The sequence below is a fragment of the Apteryx mantelli genome, chromosome 27, assembly GCF_036417845.1.
Source record: "Apteryx mantelli isolate bAptMan1 chromosome 27, bAptMan1.hap1, whole genome shotgun sequence".
Lineage (NCBI taxonomy): Eukaryota > Metazoa > Chordata > Aves > Apterygiformes > Apterygidae > Apteryx > Apteryx mantelli.
This window is the reverse complement of record NC_090004.1, coordinates 777,821-805,104: the sequence shown is the minus strand read 5'-3', so window position 1 is coordinate 805,104 and position 27,284 is coordinate 777,821. Positions and strand designations below refer to the sequence as shown.

The 27,284-nt window shown below is 48.8% G+C and overlaps 2 protein-coding genes across 9 annotated transcripts in view; one reads left to right on the top strand and one right to left on the bottom strand.

Moving 5' to 3' along the window:
* The first annotated feature begins 1,350 nt into the window (after positions 1-1,350).
* XKR8 (XK related 8) lies at positions 1,351-6,037 on the top strand. 2 transcript variants are annotated; one of them, XM_067311488.1, is made up of 3 exons: positions 1,351-1,646; positions 3,829-4,025; positions 4,979-6,037. In XM_067311488.1, exons 1-3 carry the CDS (start codon positions 1,351-1,353, stop codon positions 5,713-5,715), a joined length of 1,230 nt encoding a protein of 409 aa, XP_067167589.1. In that variant the 3' UTR covers positions 5,716-6,037. The 2 variants fall into 2 exon arrangements, with proteins under 2 accessions (XP_067167589.1, XP_013798422.1); XM_013942968.2 differs by lacking the exon at positions 1,351-1,646 and adding an exon at positions 2,308-2,692.
* A 2,080-nt stretch (positions 6,038-8,117) lies between these two features.
* Positions 8,118-27,284, bottom strand: part of EYA3 (EYA transcriptional coactivator and phosphatase 3) — a 65,121-nt gene continuing 45,954 nt past the window's right edge. For 6 of the 7 annotated variants that reach the window (XM_067311480.1, XM_067311481.1, XM_067311486.1 and 3 more), the window contains 9 exons: positions 25,339-25,478; positions 23,850-23,933; positions 23,123-23,212; positions 19,881-19,939; positions 17,601-17,761; positions 15,875-15,989; positions 12,997-13,118; positions 12,616-12,716; positions 8,118-11,782 (listed from right to left, as the gene is read on the bottom strand). In XM_067311480.1, the coding sequence (XP_067167581.1) occupies positions 11,702-11,782; positions 12,616-12,716; positions 12,997-13,118; positions 15,875-15,989; positions 17,601-17,761; positions 19,881-19,939; positions 23,123-23,212; positions 23,850-23,933; positions 25,339-25,478 (953 nt within the window). In that variant the 3' untranslated portion in view covers positions 8,118-11,701. Of the gene's footprint in view, positions 11,783-12,615; positions 12,717-12,996; positions 13,119-15,874; positions 15,990-17,600; positions 17,762-19,880; positions 19,940-23,122; positions 23,213-23,849; positions 23,934-25,338; positions 25,479-27,284 lie in introns of those variants that run through there. The other variant, XM_067311485.1, reaches the window with a different exon arrangement.

Below are 27,284 nucleotides of genomic sequence, written 5' to 3'. Positions count from 1 at the left end.
GTTCCAGCAGGAGGCTGGGGAAAGGGAATCCTGAGCCAAGGCAGGGGCATCCCTCTAGCACCACGCTGTCTGTGAGGGACACAGTTCAGCTCCCCGTTAGCACTTCCTCCTGAGCGCTGGAGTCTCTGTGTGCTCCTGCACATAGATACCTAACCCAGGGCAGTGATTTTTCACTGGTGGGGGAATCAGAGTCGTGCAAGCAAAAGTGAACTATTTGTGTGTGCTGGCTCTGGCTCTCAGGGTGCTCTGGGGCTACAGCTAGGAAAAGAAAGAAAATACTGTGCTGAAGGTTGTGGATCAGGTGCTGGGAGGGGTTTTTCGGGATGAGCTGGTCCCTGGGGAATGATATAAGTGCCTCTCACCTGTTACTGTAGTGCTGCCTGGGCTCCAGCGAGGTGGGATGTGCGTGTCATGTGTGGCTGTGAAAATAGGATGAAGAGCTGGAATGATTCCAGCTGGTGGGTTGGTTTTAGTTTGGAGAACATTCCTGAGAAACAGACTTAGATACTCTGAAGAGCTTTATGTTTAAGCTCTGCGTTTTCCTTTAGAAGGGCCCTAAAGCAGAGAGTAAGGGTGGGGGAGAAGCCGTGGGGAAGTGGCTGGCTGGTGACCGGGCAGAAGGGGGTGCCCCAGGGCTGGCGGGTGGCTGCAGGAGTGCACGGGGTGCTGCACAGAGGAGGGGGGTGCCCGCCCTGCAGGCAGGTGGTGACCGGGCACGGGTGCAGCGTGCTGCGCAGCCAGGCAAGGCCGGCAAGGGGCGCAGAGCGCTGGGCAGCCGGCTGGGCCTGCGCGTGCCGTACCGCTGGGCCGGGACCGGGGTGCAGGCAGGCCCGGGGCAGGGCTTCGTACGGCCCAGCCGGGACCGCGGAGAAGCGGGGCGCGGGGAGCTGCCGTGCTGGGCCGGGACCGGCGGGCAGGCGGGGACGGGGGCGGTGCCTGCGGGGCGGGGCGCTTACGCCTGGGTGGGGGCGGGGCCGGGGCCGGGGGCAGGGCTAGCGGGGCGGGGCCAAGGCCGGGCCCCAGGCCGTGCACTGTGCGGCCGGGCTGGGCCAGGGGTGAAGGCGGGGACGGTCACGGGGGCGGGGCCGGCGGGGCGGGGCGGGGCCAAGGCCGGGCCAGGCGGGCCGGACCGGGCCGGGGGTGAAGGCGGGGCCGGGCCAGGGGGCTGGCCACGGGGGCGGGGCCGGCGGTGCACGGCGGGGCGGAGCCGAGGCCGAGCGCTGTGCGGCCGGTCCGGGGGCGGGGCTAGGGGCGGGGTCGAGGCCGGGCGCGGCGCGGCCTGGTGGGGCGGGTGCGGCGGATGCGCCGCCCGGGAAGTTTGCGGGACCGGGCTGGGGCCGGGGCCAGGGCATGGCGGCCCGGGACGGCCCGCCGCGGTACCGGCTGCTGGAGCTGCTGCTGACGGCGGCGGGCGCGGCGGGGGCGGTGCTGGACCTGGGGGCCGACGTGTGGCTGGCGGTGGGGTACGCGCGGGCCGGGCACCACGGCTGGGCCGCGCTGGTGCTGGCGCTGCTCGGGGCCGCCTCGCTGGCCACGCACGGCTGCAGCTGGCTCTGGTACGGCACCGACCCGCCGGCGCTGGGGCCGCGGCTGCCGCGCCGCGCGCTCGCTCTCCTCCACCTCCTCCAGCTCGGCTACGCCTACAGGTAGGGACCGGCCGTGCCTGCGCCCTGCGCCCCGGCCCGGGCTGGGCTCTCTGCCCGCCCCCCCCCCCCCCGGCCCGGGCTGGGCCCTCTGACACCTCCCCCCCCCCCCCCCCGGCCCGGGCTGGGCCCTCTGACACCTCCCCCCCCCCACCCCCGGCCCGGGCTGGGCCCTCTGACACCTCCCCCCCCCCACCCCCGGCCCGGGCTGGGCCCTCTGACACCTCCCCCCCCCCACCCCCGGCCCGGGCTGGGCCCTCTGACACCTCCCCCCCCCCACCCCCGGCCCGGGCTGGGCCCTCTGACACCTCCCCCCCCCCACCCCCGGCCCGGGCTGGGCCCTCTGACACCTCCCCCCCCCCACCCCCGGCCCGGGCTGGGCCCTCTGACACCTCCCCCCCCCCACCCCCGGCCCGGGCTGGGCCCTCTGACACCTCCCCCCCCCCACCCCCGGCCCGGGCTGGGCCCTCTGACACCTCCCCCCCCCCACCCCCGGCCCGGGCTGGGCCCTCTGACACCTCCCCCCCCCCACCCCCGGCCCGGGCTGGGCCCTCCTGAGCGCCTCTCTGCAGTCGCTCCCCACTCTGGCGGCAGCTCCCTTCCCTCCGAGCTGGCTTGGGCTCAGCGCCTGCCGAGGGACTCAGTCCCTCCAGGGTCGGCTTGGTGGCCCCCGCTGGTGAGGGTCACCTGCACCTGTCCTTTCTCCAGCTTGAGTTTCTCACCCTCGTCCCACTCAGGTCACAGCTCGGCAAAGCTGGGGCCATCCCGCCTGGAATATTTGCAGCCCTCTGGATCCCTGCCCTTCGCAGAAGCCGGGAGAGGCCCATGGGATCCTGCGGCCGCTGCTGCTTTTCCTCCTCCCTGGGAGAGACTCTGGGCTATCCCGAAACCCAGTTCTCCAGCTGGGGGTGAAGGAGCCCTCTCATGCCTGCATCCCAGCCCCTTGCCCTGCTCCCTCCCGGAGGCAGTGATTTTGTGCAGCTAAAGCTGTGGTTGGGTTTCCACAGAAAAGATGAAAGGAAAACTTTTCACGGAAAGGGGCTGGAAAGGTGGTTCTTGCTCCCGACGCTTTCTGCTTTGGCCGGTGCTGTTATAGCTGCTGCTAGGAAACTTCCTGTATCCTACAAAAATGCCTAGATCTCACCATATGAAGCAGAAGTTGTGGCTAGCTACAGAGCTGCAGCTTAAACATCAAAGCTTTGGTCAAAGTTTGTGGGTATCCCAAAATGAGGCATCACAAGATGGGGATGGCCACGCTGTTGTAGTAGCCACGATGCACGTGCTGAGGACGTAAGGTCCTTGTGTTGTGGCCTCCGCAAGGGGAACTGCAGGATCCTGCTGTGATTTCCTTGTGTTCCCTTCCCTCCCAGCAGGCAGACAGTGACAGTGAAGGGAAATGCCGGGATTAGATGATTCCTCTTTTTTTTTTTTTTTAAACATCAAAAACAGTACCTGTTTCTGTCTTTTCTCCTGGCAAATGAAGATACTCTGTTTAACCAGCTTCCAAGACTTAGACTGAGCAGACCAGAAACCTTGTTTCATTCTCACCTCTTTTGGTCATTTCTGGGAAGCAGGTTGACTGTGTCATGCCTCACCCTTCCACACATTACACAAAAGCTGCAGTGCTTGGCTTGAAAATAGGGCGGGAGAATAGTTTTAAAATAAACCCTAAACAGTTTAAATTGGAGAGGAGGAAATCAATCTCTGAGTGTTTGGGGTTGTTTTTCCATTGTATAAGTGAACTCCTGTTAGTGAAATGCAATCTCGAGCAAAATGTGGCTTGACAAGCGAGTGGAGGGCTGTGAGTTTGTTAGATGTGGACATGGAGGAGGTTTTGTACGTTAAGGGCCTAGAAATTATTTGTGTAGGAGAGGGCACCTTGCATGAGACCCTTCTGGAAGGGGCCAGCACCCTGTGCTGAACTGCAGGTATAAGCTGTGTTCACAGGGAAGCCAGAGTTGCTTGAGACCGAATTGAAATGAGGGGTAGGTCCAAGTTACTGTTGACCCTTCTGCTCGCTGGTGTGCCAGTGTTGGCGTGGTCCAGAACAGACGCCATTTGGGAGCAGTCCAGTTGTGCACCCCATGTCCTGCCACAACTGCATGTAATAACAAGACCATTGCACTGCTGCTGGTTATCTCCTCACCTGGAGCAGCTCCTCATTAGGGGCCATGTCTCCGTACAGGTGTCTCTGTGCTCTGAAAATGGGCTGGAAGCTGTGCCGGGCAAAGGCTGCATCGGAGCAGGAGCAAAGCCACATGGCCTTCCTTTCCCATGATATCAGTATGCTGCGTCTCTTCGAGACTTTCCTGGAGAACACTCCACAGCTCACCTTGCTCCTCTACGTTATCCTGCGGACAAACAAGGCAGAGCCTTCCCAAGGTAAGTGATCAGGGATCAAGGGAGGAGAATTTCAAGGGTGCAAACTTAGGGTCAAAGCAGGCTAGGACAGGAGAGGCCTTGGGTGGCTGTGGGCCATGCTTTACCCAGCAGGATGCTGTTCTTCTGCCCTTGCTTGAGGTTCTCAAGCATCATTCTTCTCCATATCGCTCTTTTCGTTGATGTGATGCAGCAGAGGGTGGACCCTTGTCCTACACTGACATGCCCTGGTGGACTGTGCTGGGCCCAGGAGGGAAGTAGAAGCTGGGGGACCTCTGTGGTCATTCCCCTACCTCTCCCAAGGGAGGATGTGCCGGAAGAGAACCCTTCATGGAGTGGTCCTGTACCCCATATATGTGGCCAAGGCCCAAAGGTCAGGAGAGAAGTCAGGATGCTGTGCTGGGAAGCAGGGCACTCTTATGACTGGGAAATGCTGTCGTGGACACACATGAAGAGTGGAGCAAAGCCTGATGAGGAAGGAAAGTGCTTTGGTGCCCATCCAGAAAAAAGCCTTCTAAGGAAGGAAAGAGCCTTCTAAGCAAGTGTCACTGCAATGAAATGGGCCTAAAGAAAGGCAGTGCTCAGAGCCCAGCAGTGTGTTGGCTCAGTACTCATTTCCTGCCTGTATGGGCTGAGGGCTTCACTGGCAAGGGCAGTGGTCTCTGCAGTGCCACTCAGTCCCATTGCCTCCTCCTCATCTCCTTGTCCAACTAAGCTTGGTAAGGGGAGACATCTGCTGGGAACAGAGCAGCATCAACTTCCTCCATGAGAAGAGCAGGAAACCAGGGACAGAATAGGAGACACAGAGATGCTGATGCTCTGACCCTCTGAGGCAGCAGTTTTCCTGGCTGCTGAACAGCTCCTTTTAGCTCTGTCTGGCAGGGGAGGTATTAGGAGCAAGGTTAGCACAAAGGGTGTGAGCCCCTGCTCAGTCTGCTCTACTGCTGTGTTTGCAGGAGTGGGGATCTGCACTGCTGTCCTGTGTGTGACCTGGTCCCTGCTGGACTATCACCAGTCCCTGCGCTCCTTTTTGCAGGACAAGTACGAGTTGAGCCTATGTTCCTCCTTCATCTACTTCCTGTGGAACCTTTTCCTCATCTGCCCCCGCATCCTCGTGGTTGCCCTCTTCGCCTTGCTCTGGCCATACGGTATTGTCGTGCACTTCCCACTTGTGTGGCTGGCCATGTTCTTCTGGGTCAACATGCAGGGGACAGACTTCATGGAGTCGCCTGGCCCTGAGCAGCTCTACAGAGCCATGGTGGCTGTGATCCTCTACTTCAGCTGGTTCAACGTGGCAAAGGGGAGAACACTGTACCGCAGTATCATCTATCACAGCTTTATCCTGGTGGACAGCATTCTGCTGGCTGTGTCCTGGCTCTGGTGCCGCTCGCCCTCCGATGAGTACTTGTACCTCATCCCAGTGGTTTCTGCTGCCCTGCCCTGCTATGTTTTGGGGCTTGTGTTGAGACTCATCTATTACAAGTGGCTGCATCCCAATGTGCGGGCGCAGCAGCAGGACAGGTATGACGAAGTGGATGCCAGTGGAAGGACCGTTGGGCTGGAGTTTCGTGTTGGCTCAGCACCAGCTGTTGTGAACAGGCGAATGCAGTGGCTGGCCCAGACCCAGTTTGCAGTTTCTTTGCGGGGAGAGCAGAGCCTGCTCAATGGAACTGCTGCTGACACTGCTGTCTGAGTCCAGGTACTTCAGATCTGCGGGGAAGATCTGTGCTTCACTGAAGTGATTTAATGTGCTGGGGAGATGTGTTTGCCGGTCCTGCTCCGGATGCCTCTGCTTAGTGCCTTGGGCTGCTGTTTTGAGCAATTCGGTACCACATAGCCTGATGCAGTGATGGGAGGTTGGAGGGGCTGGGTAAAAAGCTTGGATGACTTGCAAATGCCCAGTGTCCCACGACCCACAGCAAGGCTCTTGCTGCTATAAAGCCTGGAAGATCCAGGTTGTTAATGGTGGACTCGGCACACTGTGAAGCACAATCATGTCAACCTCTCTCATTATTTATTACTAGTCTTTTCTCAAAAAAAAAAAAAAAGCAAATCTGTTTGTCCTTTATTTCCATGCCTCTTCTGGTGCCTGCTACTGAGTTTTCTTATTTCCCTGTGGCCTTTTCTTCCCCACCTCATGGATGTGGGCACTGGTACTGGAGAGCTTGTTCACTCTTAGCAGCAGCTGTAGGATCATTCCTACAGAGAGAGCTGCTTCTGCTGTTTTGCTATGAAGGTCAAAGATTGCCTGGTATAAACATGTGACCCAGTGTCATGCTGAGGGAAGGGAAAGGCGGGCACTCCTCCACATGGCCTTTGAGCCTCACCTAGCAGAGCGGATGAGTTGGAGTAGGGCTGCTGCCTCGTTAGGGCAGGGGATTGTACGGTGCCCGGGGAGTGTGCAAAGTCAGGGTCCAAGAGCGGAGCGCTCTGGCCTCATGGCAATGCTTTGCCTTTTGGAAAATGTAGAAGCATTTCCAAATGTTGATTCTCTGCAGACAGGGAAAAAAGGACTCTGATGTTTACCCTGCCTCTTCCTGCCTTTCCTGAAGGCCAAAGCCCTGTGGAAACAAGGGCAGGGCTGAGCAGTGTGCTCCCCAGGAGCCCAGTTGCTATGCGTGAGAAGAAACAAGGCAAGCAGAGGGCTTTTTTCCTCCCAGCTGCATGGGGCCCTCCTCCACAGGAGGCTGTTGCTGAGGAGGGTGTCCTCTGAACAGGGAGGCCAAAACTATAAATCTGTGCCAGGCAGCACAGGCTGCGAGCACTCCCCTGTGGAGTTTTGCTCTTTACTTGGCTGACCCTCTGCTCTCCATGATTCAGTTGCTCCTGGAGGAGGTGCAGGGAGCTCCAAGGAGGGAGCAGAGGGCCTGGACTGGGTTGGTGCAAGCCAGGAGGAGCTCCTTGCCCCAGAAGGGACCTGTTGGAGCAGCTCCTGCCCAGGAGAGTGGCTGACAAATTATACCAAGTCAGGTTGAACACCCCCCTCCCCCCAGTGCCAAGTAGTGCCACTGCTGCCTCAGACCTTCACCTACTAGGTCCAACCACTCATGTGCAGGTCTGGCACAAAGCAGCAGCAGTCAGGCCCCAATGCCTTGCCCAGGCCAGGTACCGCAGGACTCTGCTTCTGACACCTTGGTCTGGTCCATGGCTTTGTTTCTCAGCTGTTTACCACATATAGCCTTTAATGTGAATAGCATTGGTTTGAGACAGTTCTGCTGCGTGAATACTCGCGCACCTCCTGCTCAGGATTTGGGCCTGATGCCTGCTGGAAACAGCACCATTAGGCTATAGCAAGAACAACATGAATGCCAGGTACTCAAGGGCAGAAAAGAATAAGGTCTGCTATCCTTGCCCTTTTATAAGTAAATGCTCATTAACATCTAAGACCAAAAGGCTTTGGAATTAAGCAAGTTTTCGCTCAGTAACTGAAATGACCACTAAGGAGGGTATAGACCAGACCTCTGAGCTGGAAGGTACAAATACATCAGCTCAGCCAAACACATTGTCATGTAAATTTGAGAGATCCAAATGACCCATGACACTGCTGTCATGGGTATTACGCTAAGCGCACTGCGGCAGGCATCACTGCCTGGGCAGGCTGGGCTTAGGCATGAAGGAAACAGGGCTCCCCCCACAGATGGGGTTCCCTGTGAGCTGGAGCAAAGTCTAGCTGGTGCCCCCAGGCCTCATGTCTGGTGCACAGAAACATGGTGCTTTGCAGGCAGATCACGCTCCACTTCGTGTTGGCAAAGGACAACACCATCCACTGCAGAGTAATTGCTTTGGGATGAACGTTGTTCGTCAGCCCTGGGCAAAAGAAAGAGGCAGGGTTTGTGTCTGACTCACTACCCTAACACTATGTGCCCAAATCCTGGTTGCCACAGCACAGCCAAAACCTTAGTGCCACTGATGTCTCCTTCAAGACTGCTGAGGGGAGCAGGAGGCCACTCACTGCTGCCAGTGTCAATGCTGTGCTGGGACCCATAGCTGAATGGGTCCCCATGGGACCCATCCTGGATCCAGCCCAGGGCCTGGGACCTCACACAGGACAGGAACTGACTGCAGGGTTGTCAGAGAACAGACCGGAGCAGTGACTATAGAAAATAAAGATTTTATTTTTTTCCAGTTCATAGGACAGTTCCCATTACACAGAACACGAACAGTCGAAGGATCCACAGCCAGTAATGCCCTCGTGTTCACTCTTCTCCTGCCGTGGATGGTGACATTATTACACTGCTGTGGGCTCGGGTGGGACCTTCTGCTTTCTGAGATGCTCCAGTCCAAGGGCCAACATAGCCATTTCCACCAGGGCTCTTGGAGGCAGCAAATATTACTGGATCAGATCTTAAAACCTAAGGGGCTGCAGTGAAGCAGAGTGAAGCTCAAGGTGAGGGCAGAGGCTGCCTGTGCAGCACCCAGGCAGGCTGCAAGTGAGCGCCACAGGCCGGGAAAGGCCTTGGTCTGTTATTCAGCTGTTCAGATTTGTGACCAGTTCGACTACAGCCAGGTTGGAAATGATGGGAGAGCAAAGAGACAAAGAAGCAAAACAATCCTTGCATAAAGATGCTGTTCCTGACACCTCAGAGACAGGGAATTTCTTAAAGTCAGCCAGCAGAGGAAAAAATAAAATAGTCAGGTTAACTTTTATTTGACATAAACACAGAAATGTACCATCAACCTCCTCTTAGAAAAGTATTTTACATACATTCAAGGAGACATCGTATAAATATCAGTATGAAATGTCACTGGCTGCAATAGTTTCACACTCAGCTAAAATTTTGCTGTCATTTTAAAATTTCCTTAAAACATTTTGAAGTAAACAAACACAAAGCAAAGCCTGCTGGCTGCCGGGCTGCTTGGTATCTTGGTTCCAGCACTTGCTGTGAGCACCTGGGCAAAACACATCCCACCTCCAATGCAGGCCAGCGAGGCTCTCTCCCCTGCAAGCTACTTTGGACAGTTAATGAAGCAAAGGAGACACTTGCCCAAGCCAGACGGTGGGAGGTTAAGGCACAGGTTTCAATCCCAAAGTTAAGCTTGCTGGAGTACAAGACGCTTGCTCTGAAGAGGCTGTTGCAGAGGCTGAAACATCGCACAAGAATGCTTACAGGAGACTCTGGATGGGCTGCAGACCCTCAGAGAGATGTTTGGGAACCAGCACAGACATATGAGACCCACAGTATTGATGTGGTTTCACTTGGCTTACTTCCTCCCAGACTGTCTCTGGGACTGACACAGTAACTAGCCTTTATGGGGACCTCAAATGAACTAGACTCCTTATGGATCCAGGAGTAAGGAAGCTGTAGCCCTGGCATCTCTCTTCTGCTCTGTGTGGGGCCCACCCTGCTGTGAAACACCCTTCCAGCACACACCTGCACAGACTCCCCCAATGCCCTGGGCACACCTGTACCTGATCTCTCCACCCTGTGCACATGATGCATGGGAGAACATGCACTTCATTTGCCTAGCGGGCTCCAGCTCATGCTTTTGTTCAAATCCTACCGCTGTTCACTCAAGCACATTCCAGGATTGCTCCAGGGGCTACAACTGGGCCAGCAGGCTGCAAGTGGAGCTGCAGCTATCAGTGAAACCACAAGAAATCCCCCTGAATGAACTGTTCAGAAACATCGTCCCCAGAAATTGGTTCCTCAAATTTCCGAAAAGGAGAAGATGTTACGCTTACAGACAGCAGCTTCTATATACAGGGCATGCTCCTGAAGCCAAGGTTTTCTGGGGGAAAGGTGCAGACACAGAATGTCTGCCTGAGATCAGAGCACAAGGCTAACACCCAGCAAGGAGCTGGATGGAAAAGCAGACCACTCTCAGGACTCCTGTAAGCATCTTCGAGAAAGAGAAACTACTTTTTTTTTCCCCCTCTCCCCCCAAACCAAAACTGAAGCTATGAACATTCAATACGAAGACCTCTGTGTCCTGCCAATTAGCTCTGGGGGTCCAAACTACTTGCTCTAGGCACCATCTCACTGGTAGTGACGGGAGCCAGGACAGGGACCGACATTCGTGTAACAACAGTCACTCCTCCGTGCTAGAGCATGTGCTGAGCTGGCCCGAGCTCTAGTGCCAGAGCTGCCGGCAAATGCCCCAGCACTGATGGGAATTATTCCTCAGTAATTAACGGTATAAAATGGGGTAAACACATCACATGCTTCTGTGGGCATAGCCTAACTGGGTCAGTGTCCTCCTCAGAGCAAAACGCCAGGCCTTTCAGACCAGTCCCCCATGTGTGACCTGGGGCCAGAGACCAGATGTCTGGAATGGTTTGGGGGCAGCTGCACTTGCCTCAGCGTGAAAAGCAGAGGCACATGGTGGGGATTAGAAGACATCTGTCCTCTGCACAGAAGCCTCAGACACCTGCTAACTTGGTGCTATTAGGGCACAGGGACGAGGCAGGTGCCACTGAACAAAGCCTGACCTGGCACCAAAACCAGTCTGGCTCAAGCTCCCATGCCAGTCCTGAGTCTCTGGCTGGCTATTTCTGACTAGTGCTACTGCAGGTCACCAACTCCAGCCTTTTTTTTCTGAGATGGTAGCAGAAAAATCAGTGTAACCATCAGTCCTATGGCCAGTGTGCTCCAGGCTGCCAAATCACAGTGTCCTAGAAAATTAAGTCCCTCTTAACAAGGGTTTTCTTTTAATTGTTTCTAACTATGTAGTTAGGCTAATGCAAAGAAGAATACAAGGAAATCGAACCTGATTCTACTTAAAGGAATTCACTCGCACAAATGGAATCAGGAAAGCAGAGGTGAAGGTTAATTACCATACCCTTCTTTATAACATTCATGAGGCTTTAGATCTCTCTCGAATTATTCCAGGGCCAACAGTTCACATCTGAGCACTGTCTGCAATAGTGCTCTACTGTATGTAATGTTCATAGGCAGTTTCCTTTTCCCTTGCATGGAAAATCTGTGGGATCTACAGCCTAGGTCATGGATAGGTGGAATTCAATGATCTCCAGCTTGTAAATAGGGCTTGGGGCCATGTGCAATGTGCACACATTGACTAGGAACCAATGGGATAACTAGGAACCCCAGTACTTTCCTCTACAAGGAACTACTTATTCCAGAAACATTCCCTTCTCTATTTTCCAGTAATCCCATGTTGCAGAAACAATGTAAGGAAATTGTAATAAATTAACTGCTTTGAACATCCGGGGAAGGAGAGAGGACACATTTCACAGCAGAAGACGTATTTTTGACATTTTCATTAATATTACCCATGGAAAAAAACAATAGCTCTTTTTGGCTTTGTTAACAAGGGAGGTTCAGCTCTGCCAACAGTATTTTTCTATAAAAATAAGGTTTTGTATTTACTTGGGTTCTATAACTAAGTTGATTAGAAAGGAGAAGGCTCTTACAAACACTTCCGCTACTGTATTACCCCTCTGGAGACTACCTGCTAGAAGAATTCAGCTGGCTTCTGCAAGTCTCTTCTTCAGACAAGCTCTAGCAATGAGTCCAGTGCTTCTTTATATGACATCTTTGTACTTGATAGGGCCTGTGCTCCTGAGGAAATGACCTGGTGTCACTTTCTACTGTACAATTTGCATTAGCTATGTTTTCTTCATCAAGCTGAAAAGTGAGCCCCCAAACATATGAGATTTCTGCCTCCTCAGTGATGGAGAGGGCTTGTAGGAGCCACAGTCACGCCTACGCTTCAACTTCTTACAGGAAGTCTAATTCGAGGGCTTGGTGAAGAGACACAAGGTCTGCATGATTTGTGATCCTCCAGAAAGGCATGTTGTGCTGTAACAAAAAGATGACAAAGTTAGTTTTATCAGAGTGATTTTACAGCTAAGTGGAAGTAGAGTTAACCTGTAGAGTTAAGCAACACAGCCTTTGAGATGGCACTGTCTGAGCATACCATGTTCAGAATTTATCCCAGCCGTACGCATACTGATACCAGAAGCCTGTCTCATCTGCACATCTGTTTATGACTGGCACCATCACTGGCTGTCAGCTGCTCTGCACAGTCGTGATGGAAATCTCAGTGCCCAGCTGTGAGCTGCTGCTTCACAGAGGAAAGCCTTTGCAGCGCTCCCAGGGAATCTGTGTACATGACTACACTGCCATATGGCAGGATGAAGCCTGCAGAGACCCTGTCCTGGCAGCAGTCTGTGTACTTCCCTGCCTTCAGTTAGCACGACTGGACAACCTGTTCAGGTCTGTCCAAATCATTTGCTCCCGGCTTGTAATTCAAATTAATGGTAGTTGTTGTCTACTGATCTGACTGCTGGCAATTGAGTCCTGGCTCATTCAGTGCTTCAGAGAAATTGTATTATACTGATTTTATGATAACATCAAAACTGTTTTACAAGGACAGCGCCACACTAGCAGACTACAAGTACACATCAACTGCAAACCTAAACAAGAGCAAAACAGAAACATAAAACCATCAAGAGACAGATAACTCCCCATCTTAATGTAGTGAAAGATCTCTTCTGCATCAAAGGCAAAATCTCCCCTACCTGTTCCTGGCCTGAAGAGTATAGCCCTGGAGAGTCCCTGCAGAAAAATGCTGCTGCTGTTCCTCCCCTTTGCACCAACCCACATCCCCATCTGTAGACTCAGACACCCACCTGCTTAGCTGCAACCTCTTCATCACGCCCATCTCCAATTACCACATAGGTGACCTTCTTTCCAAATCGTGACACGATCCTCTCAAAACAGCTCTCTTTACCTGCCGGAAGACAATTCTGTTAAAATCACTCTTAGGCAGATAGTAACAGAAGGCTGAACAGGTCCCTTCTTCCCAGTACAAGAACACATTTTCGTCTTACTGGGAAGGGGAGGACATCCATTTCGACTCATGAGGCCAGCTCTACCACTATTAACATGGCCAGCTGGATGATAGCAACCACAAGGGGCAGCTCATCTGCAAAAATTCTGTTTCCTACATAAAAATCCCAGCTAACCTACAACAGACACCTCAGTGCTAGGTACTCAGCACAACCCCTTACCTATTTTTGTAGCACTATAAATATTTTCGATAGGGAACACTTCGCCCAATCCATAGAGGAGAACTTTGGCAAGAGCTGGCACCAGCTGGGTGGTTGTGATCAGGATGTTCACACAGTTTTTTCTAAAAGAAGAAAAAAAACCAACACACTTATAAAAAGAACATCCAGATCCAGTAGTGCAAAGGGCTGCTCTGGGGAGCTGCTCAGCTTTCCAAAGCACCATGTACTTTGCTTCCCTGCTTTCCATAGCCTTTTTAGGTCAAGATTTTGATACAATTCTTTTCTTTGACAGCTGCTCAAAGGAAGCAAAAAACAGAGAACCCCTTCCTTTGACTCCATCATGCCTTTATACAGGTATGTGTATGCACACATGTACACAAGCAACCCTTCTGCCCTGCAAGTTGCACTTTGTATCTTTTAGAGGAACCTGAGCCTTTTCTACCACTATGACCTTCTCTTTTTAGTTGTTCACATGAATTTATACTAGTCACTAACCAAACAACACCACAGGAGGTCTCCATACAGAAAACCCAACAAAGGCTCCTTTTCTTCAGGGTCTGGAAGAACTATAGGAAATGACTCATTTGGACTTCACAGAACTGCTTTTGTGGAGAAAACACTATTTCAGACACCATAAAACTCAGCAAACCCTGTTTAAGGTGACAGTAATTTACATCAGCCTAAAAAGATCAGCCTCTTTCGACAAAACGAGGGCTGCTCTGAGATCTTCAAGAACAGAAAGTTCTTTAAATTCATTCAAAAATACATCACTGCAGTGTAAGAGAAGACGATAAGCCCCTAGCAAGTACAATGTCAGAGAGGAGCAACAGTGTTCAGTTCCTGACATTACCCAATGGCCTGGGGTTTCTGGCTGCTGGAGTCTGAAAGATGGTGGGAGTCAGTTGAACATCACAGCCTCAAGGTAGCTGGGGCTAAGGTGGCTCCATACTGAGGTTCTCAGCTTTGGCAACTGGCCCCTGAAGGCTTTGCCAATTTCTTGCTGAGAAGCTCTTGGGATTGCCTTCCTGACAGAAGGACAAAATATTCAAATAACAAATGATGACTTAAGCAAACTGGACATAAAAAAGTTCATGGGCCCTGATGGGATACACCCACAAGTGCTGAGGGAGCTGGCTGATGTCACTGCAAGGCCACTCTCAATCATCTTTGAAAGGTCATGGCAATCAGGAGAGGTGCCTGAGGACAGGAAGAAAGCCAATGTCACTCCAATCTTCAAAAAGGGCAAGAAGGAGGAGCCAGGGAACTACAGGCCAGTCAGCCTCACCTCCATCCCTGGAAAGGTGATGGAGCAGCTCATCCCGGATACCATTTCCAAGCATATGAAGGATAAGAAGATGATCAGGAGTAGTCAGCATGGTTTCACAAAGGGGAAGTCATGCTTAACCAACCTGACAGCCTTCTCCGATGGAGTGACTGGCTGGGTAGATGAGGGGAGAGCAGTGGATGTTGTCTACCTCAACTTCAGTGAGGCTTTCGACATGATCTCCCATAACATCCTCAAAGGCAAGCTGAGGAAGTACAGGCTAGGTGAGCAGACAGTGAGGTGGACTGAAAACTGGCCGAATGGCCAAGCTCAGAGGGTTGTGATCAGTGGTGCAGTCTAGCCTGTAGCTAGCGGTGTCCCCCAGGGGTCCAGTCCTGTTCAATTTGTTCATCAACAACCTGGATGATGGGATGGGGTGCCCCCTCAGCAAGTTTGCTGATGATTCAAAACTGGGAGGAGTGGCTGATACACCAGGGTGCTGTGCTGCCATTCAGAGGGACCTGGACAGGCTGGAGAGACAGGCAGAGAGGAACCTCACAAAGTTCAACAGAGGGAAGTGCAGAGTCCTGCACGTAGGGAGGAATTAAGCCCAGGCACCAGGACAGGCTGGAGGAAAACATGCTGGAAAGCAGCTCTGCAGAGAAGGAGCTGGGGGTCCTGGTGGACACCAAGTTGACCATGAGCCAGCAATGTGCCCTTGTGGCCAAGAAGGCCAGTGGTATCCTGGGGTGCATCAGGAAGAGCATTGCCAGCAGGTCGAGGGAGGTGAGCCTTGCCCTTTCCTCAGCCCTGGTGAGGCCACACCTGCAGCCCTGTGTCCAGTCCTGTGTTCCCCAGGACAAGAGAGACATGGAGCTGCTGGAGCGAGTCCAGCAAAGGGCTGCTAAGATGAATAAGGGACAGGAGTTTCTCTCATGTGAGGAAAGGCTGAGAGAGCTGGGCCTGTTCAGCCTGGAGAAGAGAAGACGGAGCGGGGATCTTATCAATGTGTTTAAATATCTGAAGGGAGGATGTAAAGAGGATGGAGCCAGAGTCTTTTCAGTGGTGCCCAGTGACAGGACAAGAGGCAATGGGCACAAAGTGAAACACAGGAAGTTCCGTCTGAACGGAAGGAAAAACGTTGTTACTGTGAGGGTGACTGAGTACAGGGACAGGTTGCCCAGAGAGGTTGTGGAGTCTCTATCCTTGGAGATATTCAAAACCCATCTGGGTAGTGTCCTAGGCAACGTGCTGTAGGTGACCCTGCTTGAGCAGGGGGGTTGGACTAGATGATCTCCAGAGGCCTCTTCCAACCTCAGTCATTCTGTGATTCTGTTCTGGAAATTCCAGCAGAACAGCAATCTTTCTTCAGAAATGCAATTTTGCAAGCATAGTCCTACTATGGGGACTTTCCTATTGACAGATGTTGCAGTAGAAAAATCTCAAAGGGCTCTGAGGAGTGGAGTTCCTGCACCTTTTCATTCTGTTTCCCATTACCTGTGACAAGCAGCAGTGATATTTTACAGGAACATTGCTGCAATGCAGCGCTACATGCAAATCTAAGTGAGAAGAATGGCTGAGAAAGCAACACACACACATTTCCAGTTTCCGTACCTGGACTGTATAAGTAGCAGGGACTTTAATGCAGTTTCTAGCCAGGAATCCGTTAGCACTTCTATATCTGTCCTTAGTCGCTGCAGAGCTTCCCTCTTCTGCGGGCTAAGAAGGCCTGGAATGGAGGCAACACAAGTTTTCTCAGTTGAGTTAGTAAATCTAACACAGAGATGGTCATAGCTTAATCTAACAGCTGCCGATGTTCTGCAATAAGTAACACTGTACTGAAGTCATCTGAAACCTGAGACTGTCACAAGGCAATGGGAGGAATCGACTGCCAGTCATACAGATGAGCCTAGACACCAATCTGTGATTCTGCCTGTGGAGAATGGAGCAGATACTTTTCTCTATTTCAAACCCTTTCTTAGGATACACACAATGAACTGCATTTCTCTTGTACAAAACAGTCATGATGATAGACGTTATCAGAGGACACAGACAGCAGAGGAAGGAATTACTGAATAAACCATTCTGACTTTCTGCTCAACACATACCTGAGAACTTTTCCCATTTTAATGCCTTTTAGATACCATTGTTTGAAAGCATCCAGTTCCAAATTAAAAGCAGCCAGAAACGGAGACTACATCCCAAACCTGCTCCCATTATTAAATACAACTGAACGAAAAATGAGCACCTTGAGTCTGAAATGTTTCTATCCAATTTCCAGCCACGCAAAAGAACCCCCCTCCTCACTCCTGCCCCAACTCTCCTCACTACACCCCTGAAGTATGGTAGCCCTCTGATAATAAGGCCACATGAGGGATTAATTCTGGGCTGTGCTGCCAGCTGATTTACCGTGTGGCCTTATGCAGGTCCTGAAAAACTCCTCATCCAGGTTTGCCACATGTAAAGCATGGAACAACGATGCTGATCCCTACCAGAATTGAGGTAATTGTGGCATACTGAAATACAGGCTTACATTAATAGATTTTTAAGGCTAAAAGTGGTAATTTTGATCACCCTGCATGTAAAGAAAAAAAAAACAAGAAAATGTTATATCAATTTTCTGTTTTGCATAGGCTAAGGGTACCCAAACACACAACCTACCAGGACAAGTCATCCAGTCAGATGACTGTTCCAGCTGTACCCCATTCCTAAGGCCCTCAATGCCAAGATACAGACTAAACAGCACCATCATCTATATTTGATATCTGTGGGATAAGGCTGTGGTCTGCAGCATTATTACTGCTCTGGCATTGGAAGGAAAGCAAAATAAGAAGAAGAATTCAAGTGACTTTGCAAACAGACTTTATAGAAGTCACATCAGATTGCGAGTGCACCAGCCAAAAGAGTGGATACTATTTCTTGGCAATGGCACATCACAATATAGATTTTTGTGAAGACACAGGTGAAAAGGCTTGCTAAGGCCTTCTGGGAAGAGCGATACATAGCCATTTAGGTCTGTTTTAAGAAGAGCGGTATGTAGCCTTTCATGCAAAAGTAGCAAAGAGACGTTGTCTTCACCAAATCATCCTCTTAAATATAGGACTAATTGCCTCTGTCTACATGATAACTTGTAGACTGCACTGGACTGCCATTCAGCTTTGGAAGAAGTACTTCTTGCATATTTCTCGCAACATCCCTTGGAAATTGTATGTGCCCACTGAATTCAGAAATAGAACCACCAGGTGATTAAATTACTCTTAAATTCCATGGAGATTTGATCTTTTTTAGCATTAGGAGAATGGTGTTTAGTGGTCATATATCAGTGTATCCAAACACTCACCTCCAACGTTACTTTTATATTTGTCATAGATCTCTCGTACCCTGCGGTAGCGGAATGCCAGTTTTCTCATCCAGTCCACTCCACCCTGGACGCCAACTGATGAGCTGTGATTTGCATTACTTCCTGAGCCACTGAAGCCGTCCGTGGAGAAATTGTAGTTGCTATTTCAGAAGAACAGATCTGTTATATGTGCAACAGCAGCAGGATCACTACAGTCTTTCTGGCTGGCTTGCAGACTTCAGCTCTGACAGCAGCTAGAAAAGCCCTAGGGAGAGGAACTCTGCACAACTAGCTACACCGCTGACAGCAGAGACTGACTTCTCTGAACAATGAACTCTAATATCCAACTACACTTGCTGCTGATTCTAAACAGTTCAGAATCTCTTAAAATGTATTGAAATGTATTGATTCAGCTCCTCTTTCACACCTTCCACTACAAAACCTTCCTTTGCTCTTTGACTACTCACTTCTCTGCAATACAAAACATTGTTCCCATTAACCTCTCTCATTCTATAGCGATAAATTCCAGCATTACACTTCAAACATATGTGCCTCTTTGGAGAGTACAGCTGCAGCTCCACAAGCAGATGAGCTGATTCACCAGCTCATGACTGCAGCAAGCCCTACCATGTTTCCTTTGCCCAATATTATTTTCTCCCCCATAGACAGGTGATTCTCAGACCTTATCACGAGCCAGTTCAACTCACTAACACAGCAGAAAACCACCTTCCCCTTCCCGCCCTCACAGGGTACACAATTGGGTACATACAGGATCAACCAAAACATGAGCTGATTCAAACAGGCAGTGGCAACGCATAGCTGGGTCTTGGCAGGGGTGGGGGAGCCCATTTAGCAACAGTGAGCTCTTCGATTGGCTTATCCTGTCTTTCAGGACAGTCCCAAACATCATTCTACATCCCTCTTTGTAATAAAAATCTTTCCCAATACATATACAAGGGCATGTGTTTTTACATCACTGCTTCCTGAAAGAGCCACTTTATATTTTTATTATTTATTTTTGAACATCAGATTTTTTTTTAAAACCTTTTGGCCCTCAATTTACTTTTGTTACATGGCAATGTTTTGGTGAAGTTCTGTAAAAGTGAAAAATAAAATCATCTACGATCTAGGTTATACTCAGATTCTGCACCTGAGAATGCTGATCTGTTTCTCCTCAAGGAGTGGGTAGGCAGTCCATGCTCAATGTACACAAATGCCACTGTAAACACTGCCACTGTCATCCTATAGATCTTTTGGTGAAACTTCATACTTTGACTGCATCAAGTAAACACTGTCATGGGCCTTGCCTACCTCTTGGAGCCCCCAAATATCCCAAACCTTGTTTTTGTCAACAATGGCATTTAAATAATTCAACAGCATAAATACCAGAGGGACATCACCAAACAGCTGTCACCCTCATTTTAAAGCAAAGTCATTCTCATTTTGTCTTAATACCGTCTCAAAGACAAACACAAAGCTGGGATGAAAAGTTCACCTTCTTTAAAGTGAAGCTCGAAAACCACAGGAAGAAAATATGAGGCAATAAGCTCTATACAGACTTGCACAAGCAATTTCTTTGGGCTGGTGCATGACAGATCACCTACAAACATAGGAGCATAGTTAGTGTAAAGTGACAACTTCTCATTTGTCACCTACTTTTGAGGCCATTACATTTCTACGGACTTTCAGACACCTCCCCCTTCCCTGGTCAGGGTGGTGGAGGCAATTGCTTAGACGTAAATGAAGAACTAAACTAGGTGGCACAACATGTAATAAAGTATGTGCCTCTTGTGTCCAAGCACAGTGTCCCGAGAAAGCTAATCCCATGTGCCCCTAGCTGATGTCAGCGTGGGTAAATCAAAATCTCTAATAGCCTATCTATGTATCTGAATTAACCTATCTTGCAGGAAGACCTTATGCCCACTAAAAAATTCTGCACAGGATCTGCAAGGTGGCAGAAGACAGACTGTAGGGAGACTTTCAGAGGTCAAGATCACTGAAGTTTGGAGTGTTGGTCCATCCATGTCATGTCATTGAGTGTACGCAGATAATGTTTGACAGTGGACAATATAATTCACATTATAATTCCAAAAGTCTTAACCTTTTGTAGGTTTTGAAAGAAAAACTATTCAGCAAACCAGCTTTGCTTGCCAAGTTTTATCCCCTGCATAATGCTAACAACTCATTCCTTAACCACATTTTACTTTAGTTTCTTTTGGAAGCGCCGCCCAAAAGCAGATTATATCAGCTATACATTTCATGCATTCCTCAGTACACCACCTTAAATCTTGGCCATTGTCATCAGATGCCACATCATCTATGTGTACCTGGTCACACTCCTGTTAAAGACAAAAAAAAAAAAAAAAAAAGAAGAAGAGAGAGAGAGAGAAAAGCAAGCCACACTTGTAATCCAGAAACACAGCGAAATTTACAGCTTAAAAAAAGTGTGATTAAAAAAAAAAGAAATCCCCTCATGCTTCGCAACAGGAAAAAACTATGCCATACTGCCTCCACAAACCTATGGATAACTTCCATTATCTTTGTTTTCCAATACTACATTTTACTTCTCAGCACCTGCAGGTTCTTCTCAAGACCACAATTTGAATTACCAGAAATGTCTGAAAAAAGCATATTTCTATGACATTTCGATATGTCTGCAAAAAAGAAAACTCAACACCTGATAAATCAGGCTGCACTCAAAGCTCACTTGTCATTTGAAGCCCCTTTTGCCATTTCACATAAAGAAACCAAAACCAAAACATCCCCAAAGCACATTACCTGGTGAAGTGTTGATACGCCACTTCATCAACACAAAAGTCAGTTCTGTTACCAGAGAACCACAGCACAAATCTTGGAGTGAAATATCAATGTGGCACTGCCAAGACCCTGGTGCTTCATATAGCTGACTTAAGACAGAGATAAACTACAAATGCTTTAGAACTAGGAGTAAATCTTCCCCATCTCAAAAATTTGCTACTGCTGCTAGTACCAACACCTACACTAATGAGTGATAAATGGATAGTTAATGTGTCAGTGACTGCCTTTCCAGCACGAAATCTGTATTTTGGGTTTTTTTTTTTTGCTGAGGCAGGGATATGACTTCCATTACCACCTTTGTAAAGTTCACAGCTGCAAACGGCCACATAAGATGCAAAATTAAAATGAAAAACTCATTTAAGTTTCCTTCTGCATTAATAAAAGCATCTTGTCTTTTCCCAGCATTTGCACAGCGATGAACCTACTCTTAATGGTTCACTGTCCATATTCTGCTTGAGACTAAGCCTGTGAATTCTGTAAATTAGCTTCATGTGTCCATATTGTTGGACTTGAATATCAAATAAGACACAAGAGTCAGGAAATCTGCTTTCTACACTACAGATACAGCTGCACTGCTTTGGGACTACCTGCTTTTCCTGCACCTTTGAGCATTCCTCACTCTCTTGTCTGAAGGAAGTGATGTTGGGCAGATTGTGTAAGGCTTTCCACTATCAGGAACTTTACTGACTTTGCCAGTGAATTCTGCTTTGTCAGAAAAGATTTTGTCCTGTGCTGGCTCAAAACTATCACATCATTATCTTACAGATGCTCTTAGTTTGCCAGCTCTAGCTGCCTAGGTATTGTCCCTGGCTTACCATTACCAGATACAATCTGCAGCCTTATTTTTAACATATTTAGGACATTCACCCTTCAGCCCACCGGAACACAGACTGTTTCTGATGATATTGCTTGGCCGCTGGGAAATACAGTAGTAAATGAAATACCACGGAATCACAGAACAGTTATGGTTGGAAGGGACCTTTAGAGATCATCTAGTCCAACCCCCCTGCTCAAGCAGGGTCACCTACAGCACGTTGCCAAGGATCGTGTCCAAACAGTTTTTGAATGTCTCCACAGATGGAGACTCCACAACCTCTCTGGGCAACCTGTCCCTGGGCTCAGTCACCCTCACAGTAAAAAAGTTTTTCCTTCCGTTCAGACGGAACTTCCTGTGTTTCACTTTGTGCCCATTGCCTCTTGTCCTGTCACTGGGCACCACTGAAAAGACTCTGGCTCCATCCTCTTTACATCCTCCCTTCAGATATTTAAACGCATTGATAAGATCCCCGCTCCGTCTTCTCTTCTCCAGGCTGAACAGGCCCAGCTCTCTCAGCCTTTCCTCACATGAGAGAAACTCCTGTCCCTTACTCATCTTAGCAGCCCTTTGCTGGACTCGCTCCAGTAGCTCCATCTCTCTCTTGTCCTGGGGAACACAGGACTGGACACAGGGCTGCAGGTGTGGCCTCACCAGGGCTGAGGAGAGGGCAAGGCTCACCTCCCTCGACCTGCTGGCAATGCTCTTCCTGATGCACCCCAGGATACCATTGGCCTTCTGGGCCACAAGGGCACATTGCTGGCTCATGGTCAACTTGGTGTCCACCAGGACCCCCAGCTCCTTCTCTGCAGAGCTGCTTTCCAGCATGTTTTCCTCCAGCCTGTCCTGGTGCCTGGGCTTAATTCCTCCCTACGTGCAGGACTCTGCACTTCCCTCTGTTGAACTTTGTGAGGTTCCTCTCTGCCTGTCTCTCCAGCCTGTCCAGGTCCCTCTGAATGGCAGCACAGCACCCTGGTGTATCAGCCACTCCTCCCAGTTTTGAATCATCAGCAAACTTGCTGAGGGGGCACCCCATCCCATCATCCAGGTTGTTGATGAACAAATTGAACAGGACTGGACCCCTGGGGGACACCGCTAGCTACAGGCTAGACTGCACCACTGATCACAACCCTCTGAGCTTGGCCATTCGGCCAGTTTTCAGTCCACCTCACTGTCTGCTCACCTAGCCTGTACTTCCTCAGCTTGCCTTTGAGGATGTTATGGGAGATCATGTCGAAAGCCTCACTGAAGTTGAGGTAGACAACATCCACTGCTCTCCCCTCATCTACCCAGCCAGTCACTCCATTGGAGAAGGCTGTCAGGTTGGTTAAGCATGACCTCCCCTTTGTGAAACCATGCTGACTACTCCTGATCACCTTAGTGTGTACAATGTGCTTTTTGATGGAAGTGCATCCTTCAGAGTTGTTACACAGTCAGCATAACCTACGCTGTCTGAGCGTCAGAAACTGGATTTTGTTCCTGGCTTTACCAAAGCCCTGAGAATTGACAGATTCAAGGTCACCCTCTTCCCCATGTCTCAGGTCTCCATTTCAAAGTAGAGTCAGTGAAAGCAAAGTGCTTTCCAGTCCAGAAGGAAACCACAATGTAATCACTCTTGTTACTCCCGTTATAGGTACAAGTAGAAACCTGTAAGAGAGGTAAGAGAGTTCATGACCCTAGAAGTCTCCAAGATGCTAACGCTACACCTCACGTTCTGGATAACAAAGAACACCCCTGATCTGGCTCTGCATAGAACCTCTTCAGTTTTGGGAGATACTGTTAAGTTTCATCCTCAAGTGGCTGTGAAGCACATCTACCCTCAGAAACAATGCAGTGTAACTCTAATTAGGTAATGTGGACGTTTTGCCTTTCAAAAACATTTGCCAGGTACCTCCAAGTCATTGAAAAACAAGTGAGTATCAGCTACTTCAAAAATCATCTCCTCCATGGACAGACCTGAGCCAATCACTAGAGTTGGATCCTGCCGCAAAAAAAAAAAAAAAAAAAAAAAAAAAAGAGAGAGAGAGAGAAAGAAAGTGTAAATTCACCTTGGTTACAGGCTAAAAGTAAATTGTGATAAAATTTTGAACAATTAAGTTGCATAGAGCTTTCACTGCATATGGTATAATTCCATCTGCTGACATTCAATGGTGCAAACTACAATCTTCCTAAAGTTTTAAGTGACTGAATCAAAAAATCCACATTCTGGTAATATATTGACCCAAAAGCATAACAAAACACTTCAGTACTGCATGGCAGGGACTGATGCACTTTCAGGAGCAACACAGACAAAATGTTAGAAATTTCTCAGTATATTTCAGAAAAGAAAATAATGCTTCTTTTCACTATGCTTTATGACCTCATTAAATCCCAAAGATGATAAAGACAGTTTGAAATTTTAAGACTTGTATTATTAGGGTAGAAGTGTTTACAATATTCATATCCTAGTTCTGTATAACCCCAAATTTAGTGTTTTTCCCACCCTAGATGGGCAATAAGTTAAAAGCACCACCATACATATTTTAAACCAAAATATAATTTTCTATTCCTTTTCCTAAGATTGTTTACTTCTGCCTGACAGATAGGACTTTCTTCTTCCACAGAAAAGACAATATTACCTTGCCATATTTCTGAGCGTATGACCCTGTGAGAAGTGAATGGAAGATTATGATGGTCTCATCCAAGTCCCACAAAAACACTCGCTGAGTAGAGAATAAAAGCAGGTTAGGGTTGAGATATTCCAAGTATTAAGCTCCAGTGAAGCAGCCAGTTTGGCAATTCATTTTGTGGTTAGTTGCAGCATGCTTCTGTCAGATATGAACAACAGTATTTGCCCCATAGGTTAAATTCATCATTAATTAAACTCTTTCTGTGTAACACTGGAGTTCATATATTGCTATAGTGTAACTATACACTCAGAGTAAAACTCTCTTGATCAAACTTTCTCAAAAGCTTCTCTTGCTTTTACTGTTATAAAAGCAAAAACCCAGAGTGTTAATGAACTTTAGAGTCCTGGTAGGGTAAAAGTTCACCACCTGGGTGAAAGAGGAAGCCAGCTTATCAGCTTGTGAACACTGTGATCTAGGGAGCATCAGCTAAATGACTCCAGTGTATATCAGAGATTCCTTTGTTAAGATAAATTAGGGGGATTGGCTGTAGTGACAAATAGTTTCAATACAGAAGGACCTTGATAAACTGAAATGGGCCAACAGAATCTACAAGAAGTTTAGTAAGTGCAAAGCTCTGCATGTGGGGTAGAATAACTCCTTGTATCAGTCCAGGCTGGAAGCTGGAGGTTACAGTAGGTACTAGATGCAATACCAGCCAACAGTGCACTCTCACGGTGAATAAGGTGAACTGCATGCTGGAGTATATTAAGAGAAGTATGGCCAGCTGATGGAAGGAAGTCCCACCCTAGTTGTCACTGGGAAAGCCATTCATGGAATACTGCATCCAGTATTGGATTCCCAGTTCAAGAGGGATGGGAGAAAACTGGAGAGGAGCCAGCAAAGGGCTACCAAGATGGTCAGCAGCCTGGGGCCTAATAGAGAGGCTGAGGGAGCTGGGACAGTTTATCTTAGCAAAGAGGAGATTAAGGGTGATCTAATAGCATCCCACAACTACTTGAAGGGGAACCACAGAGATGATGGAGCCAAATTCTTATCAGTAGTGACAGATGATATAAGGGGAAAGTCGCAGCTTGGAAGATTCAGGTTAGGGAAAGAAAACCTTCTTCCCCAGATGAGTGCGGTAGCCCTGGGACAGACCACTAGAGAGGTGGAAGGTCTCCAAGCTTGGAGGTTCTCAAGACTCAGCTAGACAAAGCCATGGCCATCTTGTTTTGGGTCTGTCCCTGCCCTGAGCAGAAGGTTGGACTAGAGACCTCCAGACATCTCTCTCACTGACATTGCTATGATTTTAAGAAGCACTTAAGTGATGCTTGTTAAGGACCACTGAAGAACTCACTTAGGCTGGCTCTCACATAACATGGTCAGGGGAGTTTCCCAAATTATTCTCTTCCATTTTCCATAGGAAAGAAAGAGGGGAGGACTTGTACTGCTACACTATTCTGCAATGCTATCTGTAGAAAACAAGACTACCACTTACCTCCAGTTCACTGTCCTGTGAGGAGGTGGTGTCCGCTTTCCTCTTCCCCCTGTTCTTCCCAGGGATGTTTTTTCTTGTCTGCTCATCTAAGTCTTTACTTGCTGTTGCTTTTGACAATGAGGGACTTGTGGATGCATCTCCTAGAAGAAAGAAGTCACACAGTTCTCATCCCCTCATGTCTCAAAACAAACACCAACACGATGCTTACAGTGTTGGGCCACAAACCTCCTTTGCTGGACATGTTACCTTGCTTCATTGAAGCAACGGAATTTGAACCTTTATTAGAAGATAAAACATGATTTGTTTACCCCATCATTTTGAAACAGATCTGTCTCCTCAGTTAAGTCCCTGCCAGTTCAGAGCTACTTATTGCATCCTGCCTGTGCTACATGGCCAAAGACAGAGCTTCCCGCAACCACTTAAGACCTGTAATCCCTTAGACATCTCCCAGAGCCTCTTTTTCTTTTTTTTCCCCCCCCTCCTCCTTTCTTTTTTTTTAATATTTCCTGAGAGAGCATCAAAACTCCTCAATCTGGAATCAGAGGACAAAAGAAATATTTAATAATGTCTTTCCTTCCCAGATTTTCTGGGCTAGTCAAACACCTTTTCTGAGTCCAGCAACCCTCTATAACGTGCTATTTTCAACTCAGCATACACTACTCACTCCTGTTTCACTGTAAAATGGCTTTTGATTAACATTTAAACAACAGTCAGTGAGTGAAGTTATCTGGAGTGTATTGATCATACACAAACTACATCATGGTGACTGTGACCCAGACACTTCATACTACAGCTACATTGCTCTATCCAAAAGATGGGGAAGAATGACAGGAATGTACTTAGCACAGGAGATGCAGTCTTGGTCAAGCACCATGGCCATTACTGGGATAGGCACACATTATATAGCCTATTCTGCTATTGGTAAGAAGACAAGTCTACAAGTTTAGCCACCCATTAAAACTTCTGTCATAACAGAGAAGACAGACTGCTGTCAGAATACAGAAACTCAACATTCTTGATGAGGAAATGACGTTGCAGTCAGCTTTCCATGTGGGCTACACTACATCAGTTTGCCAAAACACACTTAATGGATCATTTGTTGGCAGAAAGTCCCTTTTTGGCATCCAGCAGCAGAGCACAACTAAGAGGTTGCAGTTGCTCCTTGCCCTTGGAAATGGGTATCTTGGTCGCCAAGCCAAGGTGAATAGGCAAGATCTGGACAACACCTCCTACCCCAAGGGAAGGGAGGGCTCAGGCCCTCTGGGGGGATACAGCAGTGTGTCGTAGCTCTTTTAGGAACCTGGAGAGAAGGAATTGTTCCCAAGCTCAACTAGCCAGGACGGAAAAGCCCAGTCAGTAAGAGCTAGTGGACTGCCCAGTACTTCTGTCCAGCCAGAGCTCTCAGCACAGTGTCTAAAAAGCCCTCTGGTGCCAGCATCTGTATTCTTTCTTCGGATGGGGGGAAAAAAAAAAAAAAAAAAGGCCCAGTGCTTATAGAAATGTCAATTCTTGATGTAGAAGAGCTCCAGTGCTAGGAATATGGGCCTAGTGAGGTCAAACTGTTAATTATTACTATGGGTAAAACCAGGCATCTGCAGGCACCTTGTTCTGAGATGGAGACCAGCAGCTTTCCCAAAAGGCAATTTTGCAGGTGGAACTCTCCTTTTCTGTGCAGAGAGGGCTGAATGCACTCAAAATCTGACATCTGCTGACAATATGGACTTTGCCAAGGCAACACCAGATATTTGGAGTGCAGGTCAGACAACAGGGATCTGCCTCTAACAAGCAGTGCGCAGATAGAATCCAGCTTTCAGAGACAAGCCTTGAAAACAACAAAGACAGACCATACTCAGAGGAAGCCACTCAGCACAGACCAGATGGACTCAGAATCCAGAAAATACTGTAGGAGTTAAAGGAATTAAGAAAATAAAGACACTAGGATAAGC